The sequence below is a fragment of the Electrona antarctica genome, assembly GCF_951216825.1.
Source record: "Electrona antarctica genome assembly, contig: SUPER_22_unloc_1, whole genome shotgun sequence".
NCBI classification, from domain to species: Eukaryota; Metazoa; Chordata; class Actinopteri; order Myctophiformes; family Myctophidae; genus Electrona; species Electrona antarctica.
In genome coordinates, this window is record NW_027638776.1 from 469530 (window position 1) to 484031 (window position 14502).

A 14502-nucleotide genomic window follows, 5' to 3' on the forward strand; every position below is an offset into this window, starting at 1 on the left:
CAAGTCTGAACGCAGCTTTACACTATCCCAAATCGGCCGCGGTTAGCACCATAGATATATATATACTCTAGATGGCTCAAGGCGGAGTTTCTGACGTTGTTCACCCGGCAGCCATCTTACTTCGGGGCTACAGTACAGTATGTTCAATGGCAGCTCAAACAGAAACAGTCATAACTCGCTCAAATCTTGACGGATTTACAAACGGGTTGGTTTATTACAAACGTTGTCAACGTGGCTATGATTCAGGCCGCTTATCTGCTTAATTTTTTTTTTAATATGAACGTCGTAAAAAAAGCATATAAGTATGCGGACGTCTCTGACGTTTATAACAAACCAAACCGTTTGAAAATCGTTTGAAAATTGAGCAAGTTATGGTCATTTAAGAGTACATGCCCCATAGACACAATGGTATGTGGCCCGAGGTAAGATGGCCGCCACGTAACGACGTCGCTCTCCATTGGCCAACAGCGCGGGTGAGCTATCTAGAGTTTATATATATCTATGGTTAGCACCACTCCAAAAACTGTGAGTAATATTTCCACCACCGCCCTTACAGTTACCCTGCAAATACGAATAGGCCTACTTGATCTCCTACCATATATGGGAATCATTATGTCAACATTATGTCCAATTAAGAGCATGGCTGTGATGCGCCAACTTTGGATAGTTTTGTGGGTATAAATAAACGTGTCGACGCCACACAGATTGTCACTTCTCACAGTGAAGCCCAGTTCAGTCTTAACAGCAGGAGGAGTTGTTTTAACTTCTCAGTGAAGCCCAGTTCAGTCTTAACAGCAGGAGGAGTCCTTTTAACTTTTTCAGTTGAAGCATAGACACTTGTTTCCATGAACTTTACGACGAGCTTTGCATTGGCAACAATGCTAAAGTTTGTCCTACTCTGCACGCTGCTTGTGGCCAGCACGCTGCTTGTAACCAGCAGTTGGTCAACCCCGATCACAGAGGAGGACGATGTCCTGGTGCTGACGAGAAGTAACTTCGACGAGGCGTTGAAAGCACATACCGACCTTCTGGTGGAATTCTATGCCCCGTGGTGCGGCCACTGCAAAGAACTGGAACCGGAGTTTGTAAAGGCCGCCCGCATGCTGAAGGCCGAGGGTTCAGAGATCCGCCTGGCTAAGGTAGACGCCACATCGGAGACGGAACTGGCCCAGGAGTACGGGGTCCAGAAGTACCCGACCATTGTGTTCTTCAAGGGAGGAGAAAAGGAGTCACTGAAGGAGTACTCTGGTGTCCGGCAGGCTAATGGCATCGTCAAGTGGCTTAAGAAACGCACAGGCCAAGGTGTTGCCACCCTGGCCGATGTCACGCAGGCAGAGTCTATGATCGCAAACGACGTGGCAATCATTGGCTTCTTCAAGGACACTGAATCCGAGGATGCTAAGGCCTTCGTTAAAGCAGCAGAAGCCGTAGATGATATTCCATTCGGGATGACCTCTGATGATGCGGTGTACTCAAAGTTTGAGGTGTTCAACGACTCGGTGGTCCTCTTCAAGACGTTTGATGAGGGTCGTAACACCTTTGATGGAGAGCTTACCGAAGACAACCTCCTAGCCTTCATCAAGACCAACCAGCTTCCTCTGGTCACTGAGTTCTCAATGCAGAATGCCACTAAGATCTTCGGTGGAGAATTCAAGTCCCATGTCGTTATGTTCATGTCCAAGGCTGCTACTGACTTTGGGGACAAAATGGACCAATTCAAGAAGGCAGCGGAAGGCTTCAAGGGAAAGATCCTGTTTGTCTTCATGGACACCGACGTGGATGACTACAAGCCCATCATCACGCAGACCTTTGGCCTGAAGAAGGAGCAATGCCCCGCCATCCGTCTCCTCACCCTGGAAGATGAGATGAAGTACAAGCCGGAGAACGAGGCCATCACCGCTGACAACATCATCGAATTCTGCACACTGTTCACCGAGGGCAAACTCGAGCCCCACCTCATGAGCGAGGACATCCCCGAAGACTGGGACAAAAACCCTGTCAAGGTCCTGGTGGGCAAGAACTTCAAAGAAGTTGCCTTCAATCCCACCAAGAATGTCTTTGTGGATTTCTATGCACCCTGGTGTGGACACTGTGTACAACTGGCACCCATCTGGGACCAACTGGCAGAGAAGTACAAGGACAGTGAGGACATCATAGTGGCCAAGATTGACTTGACAGTCAATAAAGTGAAGTCAATTAAAGTCCTCGGCTTCCCCACGCTTAAATTCTTCCCAGCAGGAGATGATCGACAGATCATCGACTACCATGGAGAGAGAACACTGGAGGCCTTCACCAAGTTCCTGGAGAGTGGTGGCAAGGAGGGTGGCGTACCAGCTGAAGAAAGTGGACATGACGAGTTTTGAGGGCAGGCAAAGAAAGGTCAAGGCGTGCCCCACCTTAGACCCTCTTACCCTGGATACCGACACCTCCTTAACTTCCATGTGGACCTTCCCTTTGCAGTGAACATGCTCTAGGGATGGGACGATATGAAAAGTTTATGTCACAATTATCATGTTAATCAAAATATGCTTAAAATTCCTAACTCTTGTCTTTTTTTACCATGGCTCTGGGTGCCGAAGATGAGATTTTGTGTTTTCAGTAGGGCTGTCAAAATAACTGAGTTGGCCGTGGCTCAGCGGTCCAGGCACCTTGGCTGGTAATCCAGTCTGGCAGTGTGCCGCGGGTTCAACTCCCGATCCCGACAGCCTTTACTGCATGTCACCCCCCCATCTCTCCCCATTTCCTGTCAGCCTACTGTCTATCCCTCCATAAAGAAAATAAAAAAATAAAGGTGAAAGCCACAAAAAATAACATTAAAAAAAAAAATAATAAAAAAATAACTGAGTTAACCGAGTAAATTAATTAGATAAAAACATGAACACAGTTAATCCATGCTTGGATGACTGACAGACGACATCGCCAGGGCCCTTCCCCATATACGGGAATGTCAATATATGGCCATATTACTCCTCCATATATGGTCACGCCTCGTGCTCCATATATGGAGCGCTCGCCCAGCAGTCTGCCGTCACCCAGGCGGATGTGTGCACGTAGGTCGCTTCTCGCCCTCAGGGCGTCATCATCATCATTCATCATTTTTCGACTGCGGTCGAGATCATGGATTTCACAATGCCACGCCAGACTTCCCGGTGCTTCATTGCCACCCCCAGTTCCTGCTTACTGATGCATGTCCCTAGCAATGACATCAGGGATTGACAGTTTTCTACCTCTGGTCTGCTTTGAGGCAGGACTCCAGAGAAGAAGGGAAGATATAACCTCATTGTCAGCTCTGTAGCAGTGGCCGGCAAGCTGTGTTCTTCTGGATTGGACTAGTGAAGAAACATGGGGAAGGTTTCCGGGCGTCTTACTGGTACTACAATACTGTACGTGAAAAAACATGCCAGGGTCCAATAAATTATCTCTGACATATCGATGTCAGACCAAATATGGAGAGACAGTGGGACGATAGATTCAGTTTATGAATTCACCAAATGTGAAAAACGTATTTTTAAAAATCACACCCGTGTGAACTGAGTGGTGCAGTGACGTCACACACTAACCATAGCAACCATGCTCACATGTACGTGGGGCCACGTACAGGTACACACATACATAGATACATAGATACAGACAAAGCTGGTTATTGGAGTGGTTTGCACCACTCAAAAACATGGAAAACAGCAAAACAATAGAAATCACAAGAAAATAACATGTTAATAATACTCAACAGAGAGTTCTGCTGTTGAAAACTTCAGTAAAAATAAAATAAGTAAGTACGTATAAGTAAATAAATATCCCCCTCATTAAATTTGGAAGCCAGAGTTTTCAAGTTTTTCGGTCAGTATAACCAGAACATAATAATAATAATAATAATAATAATGACTGGAAATGCACTCTGTCGAGGTGCCAACTTGCGCGTTGCACACAAGTAGGCAGTGTTGTTTTTGGCAGCAATTTTTGATTTTAGTTTTAGTCTCTTAGGTAGAAAAAAGAGAATCCCGCACACTGTCTTCACTTATGTTGGTTTTTATTGCAACGTTTCGGTCGTCAGACCTTCATCAGGCATAAAGCAGTACTGACAAACAGTCAGCATAAATACATCTCTGAGATCAGCGGGGGCCAATCAAATGACACACACCAATCTGTTACCATGGAGAGGGACTGCCCACAGGTGAGTGGTATATTTTTTCCATGATAAAAGGAACATTTATAAATATACACAAAATAGAATAAGATAGCTACAATGGAATAAATCAATCAGTATAGTAAAGGCAATATATACAATGAAAATTGAAAACCTTTTTAAATGTACTGACTGCGGAATGAATATTGGACAATTATATTTAAATAAACATGTCCCTGGAGGGCATAAAGTGGCATTTCTTCCTCAGCCTAGTTGTTCGGTTATTTGGCGATGTTGTGCCGAGGCTCCGACCAGCCCTTGCACTAGGCAGAGTAAAGTGACTAACACGCACAGTGAACTAAATGCTCCAATGATAGCTTATATTTGATGAACTCAAACGTGCATTTTATAGGGTTTTTATTAATTCATATTAATTATAAACACTTACAATCATACATTCACACGTTCTGTTCACACTTCCCCCCAACACAAGATGAATACAGTATCCCGGCCTGGATTACAGGTCCTATTGGTCTGTGGTTCTATCCTAACTCTGTCGGTAGGGTTTACTATCATTTTACACTCTAAGACTCCCAGATCATGGTACAGTTTAGCTTGTCATTGTTGACTCTCAGACTTAGTTCAGTGACACATTAATGGTGCATTAATGGTACATTAAGTGGTTTTAAATCTACCTTAGCATTCAGTCAATTTCCATTAAATGCCATTGATCAATGGAGAAAAGAAACATAAATGACACTTGGTTACCATCTACACATCATATTACATCAATTATGAATACTGCTGGTATTATATATATAGCATATAATATATAGCATATAATACATAGCATATAATACATACCGCTGGTCTCTGCCTAGACAGACATGTATCACGTTCGATGGTATTGGTGAATCTGGTCTATCATTGCTTTGTCAGTATATTAAAGCAAGCTCTATGACTGATGTCACACCTCCCTGCTAAACACTTTCAACCAATCAGAAGCCACAGACCATTCTGTCTTTCTCCTCTGAGAGGCAGTTTGTGATGCAGTCAGCTTCCTGCCTGCACCGCTGACCTTAGCTGTTAGACTATCACATATTTATTATTTAGGCTTTTTACCAACCCAATATATAATAGGTTATTTAGAACACATTTACACAATTGAAAGGGATTAAAGATAGAAGTTACTTAATCCCCATTTCCATGTTCTATTTGTGTGAGTTGACACTGCCCTGGGAGGCGCCATAAACTATAGACCCTTTACAGCTGGAATGCTGACCAGCAGCCAACCCCCCAGCAAGGAAGTGGCCTGGCATTTATGACCTCCTAGGTTCTTCTTAACTCACCAATGAGCTGTAATTCTCTCTTCTTTGGAAATACACCTAGACACCATAATCTATATATTTTTTCTTCCCCAATATCTGAGAATACATCTCGCACACCCATAATTAACACGACACTAGTAGTGGGAATAGGCATGCACAGTTTCACCGCAATCGGACTCTGCGTTGAGGAGTTGTGGCGATTTGTACAAAACGGGTACAAAACTGGCTACTCCTGAAAACTTTAGAAGCCAATCGTAGCCAATCAGGATGGATAATTATGAGAAATCAAACAAATCACATGATCACATGACTATGGAGAGCATGTGTACCGACTTGCGTGAAATTTGGATAAAATCTGAAGGAGTAATATTAGAAAATGTGTTTTACATATGTCGGCCTCCTGGTGGCGCTATAAAGAGCAGATGTGAAAAATTCCAGGCAAAGGTTTTTCCTTGGCCTCTAGGGAGTGTGCATACATGGTTTTACACAGATCGGTGCAGTTATAGGTAAAAACACAAATCGGCCAGTTATAGCACCACCATGAGTCCTCGGCCTAGTGGGAATGTGCGTGCAAAGTTTCACGGAAATCACACAATGTGTTCATGATTTGCAGCATTTTGTTTGAAACGGAGCACTCCTGCGAACTTTGGAAGCCAATCGTAGCCAATCAGGATGGAGTCTGAAAGACCCGTTTTGTTGAATGTGTACCAATTTGCATAATGTTTGGACAAAATCTGTAGGTGTACTGTCAAAACATTTGTTTTGCACAAAGCGGCCTCCTGGTGGCGCTATAACAGGCCAATGTGAAAACTTTGGGGCAGAGGTTCAGCTCAGGCATTCAGGGAGTGTGTGTGCAGAGTATGTCTGCAATCAGAGATAAGCTGTTCACAAACGGACGGACGGACGGACGGACACACGGACAGACAGACACACGGACGGACGGACGGAGTGCAAACCATACTCTCTCCCCATGCCTTCGGCCTGGTGAAGACAATAAATGAAAGATATCTGTATATTGAAACCAATGGACCTATAGCTACAGTAAGACCCGGCCTCTCCCACTTACACTCCCACTTGCACACTTTCCAGCCGGGCTCATTCATTCCAATGTAAATATCATGGATTTTATATTTTATTAAATACTGGTTCATTCTTGGAACCAGACCTTCAAAATCTCTTCCAAGACTAATACCTTTACATAAGACTGCATGATCGTCAAGGTTATAGCTCAAGTGCTACGGGGCTAAGGTGGAATCTGAAGAGGCGAGATTACGGTGGAAAATTGGGAGCGAGTCTGCAGTACCTCTAACTGCAATGGGGAGTTTGTTCCACGCACACACACGCACACACACGCACACGCACACACACACACTGACCATAGTGCTAGACATGCTGTACATGTTCTGGGTGTCGAGGTGACACTGTCCGTCGTTGGGTTGCACGATGCCGGCCAGCCTGCCGTCCAGCGCCATGTGGGTCTTGGCGTCAGACGTGAAGATGAGCAGGTGAGAGGCACCGGGACGCCATCCGATGTGGTCCTGTGGCCCAAACACAACAACCACAGCAGACAAGACAGGACTAGGGTTGAGATCCGGACGAACAAGAGGAGAACCGGAAGAACCGCATCCACATATTGAGGAAAACCGATTGGGTTCCATCACATTTTGGACCCTGACGGTCCATTTGATAGTAAGAGTTTCATGTTTTGTTCTACAACATAAATGAACCCATTTTGACCTGAGATCAGATTCTAAAAATGTCTTCTACATCCTGACAGTTTTCTGAAAAAGCTATGTTTCTATGTCAGTCGTTCTTCGATTTTTCAAAAATAGCAGACCTACAAGCTCGTAGCGTGCCACCGAGTGGCGCGCTACGAGCTTGTAGATCTGCTATTTTTCAATAGCTAAAGCATAACATAATGCTAACACCAAAAGGAGTTCCCGCCCAAAATGGGTGAAACATATTCATGATTTCCATTGTGGTTAAAACGTTTGTGAAAAGTGTGTTGAAGCTGTGAAGATTGTCTTGCTGAACAGAGTATATTAGCTTAACAATTTACAATTTAGGCATTTAGCAGACGCTCTTAATCCAGAGCGACTTACATTAGGCAAGAACAAAAGTATGGGAATACATCACATATATAAAATGCATTTATCAAGAAACATGCGTAAGCTAAGAACGTAACTAGAACATATCTATATAATGACACTATACATATTAAATATACATATATACTATACTATGCTATACATATGTACTATGATGTGCTATGACTACATACAATGCAATTATTGTGCTGTCTACATGACATGCTATAAGTCTGTTTCAAATGCTATCTAAGTCTAAAAAGTGCTATCTAAGGGGGTAGGATAAGTGCTATGGGCCATGATGGAGTCTGAAAAGGTGGGTCTTCAGACTACGGCGGAAGATTGGGAGTGATGCTGCAGTTCTGATTGCAACGGGGAGTGCATTCCACAGTTTTGGGGCCAGAAGGGAGAAGAGTTTGGGACGTGTGGAGCGTTGTCCCGGCGTTTTTAGTGAGGGTACTTATCTACAAGCTTATGCAATGGAAACGTGCAGTGGGAACTGCAAAAATATTAGATTAGAGGGTATAGTAGTAACTTACTTCTTAAAGAGTAATAGGTTGTACAGTATATACTGTGTTAGTGTGCGTGTTTCCCCTGTGAGTGTTTATACATGTTTGTGTCATAATGTTTTCGCAATAATACTTCAAAATTGTATATAATAGTGTCATACAAAAATAGCCAATCTACAAGCTCAAAAAACGTTGCATGCCGTTTTTGCAATTATTCTTATTTGAATCCCGAAAAGCCACGGTTTTGGACATAGCAGTGGTTCCCAAAAATGTTCATGTCAAGGACCCCCAAATTGACACTAATTAGCCCACGGACCCCCATTTGAAAAGATATGCCAGGGACCCCCATAAGAGAAGATTTGTACGGCTCTAGCAGTGATTCTCAACTTCCTTTAGTGTCAAGGACGCTCGGTTTGACATCCATTAGTCTACGGACCCTCATTTAATGGCATTTCTATCTCTGGAACCCCAATTTATATTGTAAAATCACTGTTAATTTAACTCTGAGTGTACTCTCAGAGTTACAGACCCATAAGGGCCCATTTAGTTACAAACTATCATTTAGCTGGGGACCGCTTGGAACTCCCTCAAGGACCCCTGGGGGTCCCTGGACCCCACTTTGGGAACCACTGTTATATAGTATGTGTGACCTCTCTCTCCCTCTCCCTCTCCCCCTCCCTCCCTCCCTCCCTCCCTCCCTCCCTCCCTCCCTCCCTCCCCCTCCCTCTCCCCCCCTCTCTCTCTCCCCCTCTCTCTCTCCCCACCTTGCAGACGGCAGCCTGTATGATGGCGTCAAAGCCGCCCTCGGGCGCGTCTCGGTTCCTGGACACCATCTGCTTCTTCACCTCCTCGGTGAAGCGGCCCACCTCCTCCGTCAGGGACAGCACGTGTTTGTAGCCAAACTGCGGCAGGCAGGTGGTGTTGATGCTGTCGATCAGTACAGAGACACATGCACCTGTCAGTCCAATTCAGCCCACATTAAAAGGGATTCCAACGTTTTGTAGAACGTTGGAAAAACATGATCATCACATATTATTGAGTGGTGCAAACCACTCCAACAACTGGCTTTGTTAGTACCCGTGTGTGTTTGTGGGGCCCAAAAGAATGAGCATGGTTACTATGGTCCCTGACATTACGTCAGACCACAGCTGATCAGGCTATATAAGACCTTGCACCACTCAGTTCACACGGGTGTGATTTTTTACTATAGGAATAATATTTTCCAAAAAAGTGTACAATATTTGTTAAAATGTTGTTTTTATGTGCCTGGTTTGCCTGGTGGGTGCGTGGTGGTGATCCACCTGAACTGAATGGGTTTGCCTGGTGGGTGCGTGGTGATGGGTGGTGATCCACCTGAACTGAATGGGTTTGCCTGGTGGGTGCGTGGTGATGGGTGGTGATCCACCTGAACTGAATGGGTTTGCCTGGTGGGTGCGTGGTGATGGGTGGTGATCCACCTGAACTGAATGGGTTTGCCTGGTGGGGGCGTGGTGATGGGTGGTGATCCACCTGAACTGAATGGGTTTGCCTGGTGGGTGCGTGGTGATGGGTGGTGATCCACCTGAACTGAATGGGTTTGCCTGGTGGGTGCGTGGTGATGGGTGGTGATCCACCTGAACTGAATGGGTTTGCCTGGTGGGTGCGTGGTGATGGGTGGTGATCCACCTGAACTGAATGGGTTTGCCTGGTGGGGGCGTGGTGATGGGTGGTGATCCACCTGAACTGAATGGGTTTGCCTGGTGGGTGCGTGGTGATGGGTGGTGATCCACCTGAACTGAATGGGTTTGCCTGGTGGGGGCGTGGTGATGGGTGGTGATCCACCTGAACTGAATGGGTTTGCCTGGTGGGGGCGTGGTGATGGGTGGTGATCCACCTGAACTGAATGGGTTTGCCTGGTGGGGGCGTGGTGATGGGTGGTGATCCACCTGAACTGAATGGGTTTGCCTGGTGGGGGCGTGGTGATGGGTGGTGATCCACCTGAACTGAATGGGTTTGCCTGGTGGGTGCGTGGTGATGGGTGGTGATCCACCTGAACTGAATGGGTTTGCCTGGTGGGGGCGTGGTGATGGGTGGTGATCCACCTGAACTGAATCGAAAGGAGCTGTCATTCACTGCCGTCATTATTCCTTTTTCTCCTTTGTACATTTGTATTTGTTGATGACCTGTTGTTGAAAACCAAGATAATTTCTGCTGAGACAGAACCAATTTTTTGTGATTTTATGATCAAATGACCATTCAATAACACACTTAACAATACTAAAACTACACCAACCCTAATAAACAAAATTAGAAAACAAAAAGAAAAAGGAAACCAGCAAAAACATAACACTAAAAGGTACAGTGTCCATCACATCTCCTCACATTGACAGAGTATTTAACCTAGAAGTGTCCACTACATTATGTATGTTCTTTACCTCCATACATATTGATAAATCAATCAACAAATCAATTTGTTACTGACCGCGGGTGGTACTATAGACTATAGAGTCAGCCTGTGCTATTATCTCATTTTGGATAAAAACAACGTTGGCCCCAGTGTTTGCGCTCTACTGAAAAGGCATGATCACCGCGATGGCATGTCCTCATTCAGAATTGGTCACATATACAGATCTACAAGCTCAAAATGCATCGCATTTGCTCAAGGACACTTTGACAGTAACCCAAGGGGAGCCTGCTCGAATCCGGGAACCTTCCGATTCCCAAGCCGCTCGGCCTCCAGAGCCTAGTGTACTGAGCAGCACCTCACCCAGAATAACCGTCCTATACCTTGACAAGCCGCTCGGCCTCCAGAGCAGGGGTTCTCAACGTTTTTGGCCGAGGACCCCCGAAAATGCTTTGGCAACGTCTCGGACCCCCGCCCCGCCCCCTCCCGACCCCCAATATAAATTGACTGCTACAATAACCTTAAACCATTTTGGGCGGGAACCCCTTTTGGTGTTTTAAGCATTGTTATAATTTAGCTATTTAAAAATAGCAGATCTACAAGCTCATAGCGCGCCACCGAGTGGCGCGCTACGAGCTTGTAGGTCTGCTATTTTTGAAAAATCGTGAAAAAAAAATTAAAACATTTGGGGACCCCCTAAAATAATTTGGCGACCCCCCCGAGGGGTCGCGACCCACGGGTTGAGAACCCCTGCTCCAGAGCCTAGTGTACTCAGCAGCACCTCACCCAGAATAACCGTCCTATACAGAGACTTTCCACCCAAACATTCCTCTGCATGTGAGCTCAGCAGAATGCTGCATGTGAGCCACGATGAGAGGAACCTTAAATAACCACCGAAAAACACAAGCGTGTCGGAGACGAGCCAAAGCCTAGAGGGCAGAGGGAGGCGCAGCAGCGGCTGGCTCATTAAGGACTCCAAAGAGTGTGTGTGCGCCGGATTACCTGCTGCACTGACTCAGAGCAGCTGAGTCGGCGCTGCCCAAATGGCCCGTAAAGCCTTTAACGAGCACTCTGGGACTGAACCTACACCGGCTCCCCAACACACACACACACACACACACACACACACACACACACACACACACGCACACACACAGCACCGTTTAACTGGTGCCCTCCACGTTATGACATCATCAGCCACGCTGCACGATGAGGTCACTTCCTCTTCCCAGGGTGTGAACACTGGCCACTCAAACCTGGACTAGATAGAAATGCCTTACTCCATTCACTGGTCTTACCAATGACACTAATATAAGGCACTGTTGCGTTTAGTGTAGCACAGTGGATCAACGGTTCTCAAACGTTCACATTTCAAGGACCTGCTAGTCTAGATCTGCTAGTTTCACGACTTACGACAATTTCTTTGACATTTCGTTCTTTGATATTTTATTTCCACCTGGTAATTTCATCAGGATGGGGTACGAGCATTTAGCACAAGTAGTACTAGTGACAGCACCTTTCAACAGAACATAAAATGGTGCATTTATATAGCGCCTTTATCCAAGGCGCTTTACAGAGATTGTGCATTACATTCACTCACACATTCACACACCGATGCCGGGGGAAACCATGCAAGGCACCAACCATCACATCGGGAGCAATTAGGGGTTCAGTGTCTTGCTCAAGGACACTTCGACACTAACTCTGGGGGAGTTCGAACTGGGAACCTTTCGTTTTCCATCCGGTCACTCTACCCCTGAGCCACGGCCGCCCCAACATAACATGATAAACGTGTAAGCACTCAAACCAAGTGAATTGTGATTCCGGGACAATATTTGGTAATTAATGTTGACAACCGGCCCGGGGCATCAACGTTTTAGAGACTGAGGGACGTGAAACCGGGAAATCGTCTGGTCACCACAATGTGGTTCCATTTGTACACCGTCAAGAGTTACAGACCCGGAAAGAGTTGATTTGGCCCCCTGAGAAACAGTGGTCTATTTGATATACTACAAATGACTTCTGGTTTGTATAGAGGGGCCCAGCATTCGACAGCTGAAATCAAGTCATCTAAATCGTAGCGAGAAGAACAAGCATTTTGGATTGTGAAATATCACGTCGGCGTAACATCTGCGCAAACATGATTTTCCACATTTTATGACATTGTGACAGGTTAACCCATTTCGACCTGAGGACGATTCTACAAATGTCTTCTAAATCCTGACAGTTTTCTGAAAAACCCATGTTTCTATGTCAGTCGTTTCATGTCATGGCCGCCGACCCCCATCTGACAATATGTTGTTCCAGGGATCCCCGGGAAGCAAAGATTTGAAAACGTTCACTCTGAAAGAATATTCAAGATTTGTGCAACATTTGTACGATGTTTCAAAAATAGCAGATCTACAAGCTCGTAGCGCGGCACAGAGTGCCGCGCTATGAGCTTGTAGATCTGCTATTTTTCAATAGCTAAAGTATAACATAATGCTTTAAACACCAACAGGGGTTCCCGACCGAAATGGGTTAAAAAAAACACATTCAACCACATGCTTGCATGAGCCAGACGGAGCAACGCAGGGAGATTAACGAGACAATAAAGGGGGAGCGAGAGGCGGCTCTTGGGCGAGGGAGGAAACATGATGAGCCAACAGTGACTGATGTGTTTGTGCCAGCGGATGCCAACGTTAATATGATGCAGATGTGGACGTGATTCACTGAGAAGTGAACGGTGGTGTTTCGGCGGATCACATTCACCACCAGCAGTGATTCACTGAGAAGTGGACGGTGTTGTTTCGGCGGATCACATTCACCACCAGCAGTGATTCACTGAGAAGTGGACGGTGTTGTTTCGGCGGATCACATTCACCACCAGCAGTGATTCACTGAGAAGTGGACGGTGGTGTTTCGGCGGATCACATTCACCACCAGCAGTGATTCACTGAGAAGTGGACGGTGGTGTTTCGGCGGATCACATTCACCACCAGCAGTGATTCACTGAGAAGTGGACGGTGGTGTTTCGGCGGATCACATTCACCACCAGCAGTGATTCACTGAGAAGTGGACGGTGGTGTTTCGGCGGATCACATTCACCACCAGCAGTGATTCACTGAGAAGTGGACGGTGGTGTTTCGGCGGATCACATTCACCACCAGCAGTGATTCACTGAGAAGTGGACGGTGGTGTTTCGGCGGATCACATTCACCACCAGCAGTGATTCACTGAGAAGTGGACGGTGGTGTTTCGGCGGATCACATTCACCACCAGCAGTGATCGGGCGCCCACATCTAAGGACCACATCTAAGGACCACGGCACTGTCAAGTCATTGGCTATTCTTCAACCATGATATCGCCCAACAACCCATTCTCAAAGTAAAACATTGAGCTTGTTCCAGGGGGGTCCCCCCGGGGCTAAATGATTCATTATTATCCAGATCACTCATCTCAGTTCTCATACATATGAGAACTGAGATGAGTGATCTGGATTCCAAAGGTCTTCCTCCTTATTCATATTTAAGGTTTTCTATTAATATTTTCTATTTATCTATTGTCTTTATACATATATATATATTTCTAATGGGTTTAAAATATATCATTGTCTGTTTAGTCCATTAGCTTTCCAGGCACTTTAGGGGCCGCCCCACATTCATTATGACAGCTCATTGTGATGTATTCTTACTATTACTATTTACTATTTATTCTATTGTGCTTACATGATATTTATCCTGTCTTGGTACCATAAATAGAGACTTCTTATTGATACGGTGTAAGTTGATAACGGTTGACACCTGTGTTCAATTACTGTTGATTGTATCTCATACCCATGCATAAATACCACACTTCCTGTCATCTTGTCACAAACGCTGAGGAAGGCCATACAGGCCGAAACGCGTCCGTTTGTCAGTCTCAGTCAGAGGTCAATAAAATCATGCAAAAGGACATACACTGAGTGCTGGCATTCTTCATCTCAGTTTACACTATAAAAACAGTGTTCATTTAACTCTGACAGACAGTGTACAAATGGAACCAAAGGACCCTTACACGGGTCAGTTTACACTATAAAAACAGTGTTCATTTA

At 45.5% G+C, this 14502-nt stretch overlaps 2 protein-coding genes across 2 annotated transcripts in view; one reads left to right on the forward strand and one right to left on the reverse strand.

The window, feature by feature from the left end:
* LOC306916009 (integrin beta-3-like) overlaps positions 1-14502 on the reverse strand; it is a gene marked incomplete at its 5' end in the record, with an annotated part of 89564 nt that overhangs the window by 58893 nt on the left and 16169 nt on the right. The window contains 2 exons of the mRNA XM_079530584.1: positions 6828-6989; positions 8812-8974. Coding sequence (XP_079386710.1) covers positions 6828-6989; positions 8812-8974 — 325 coding nt within the window. The remainder of the gene's footprint in view (positions 1-6827; positions 6990-8811; positions 8975-14502) is intronic.
* Positions 879-2363, forward strand: LOC306916020 (protein disulfide-isomerase-like; the record flags this gene model as incomplete). The annotated part of the gene is made up of 1 exon (XM_079530595.1): positions 879-2363. One exon carries the CDS (start codon positions 879-881, stop codon positions 2361-2363), a length of 1485 nt encoding a protein of 494 aa, XP_079386721.1.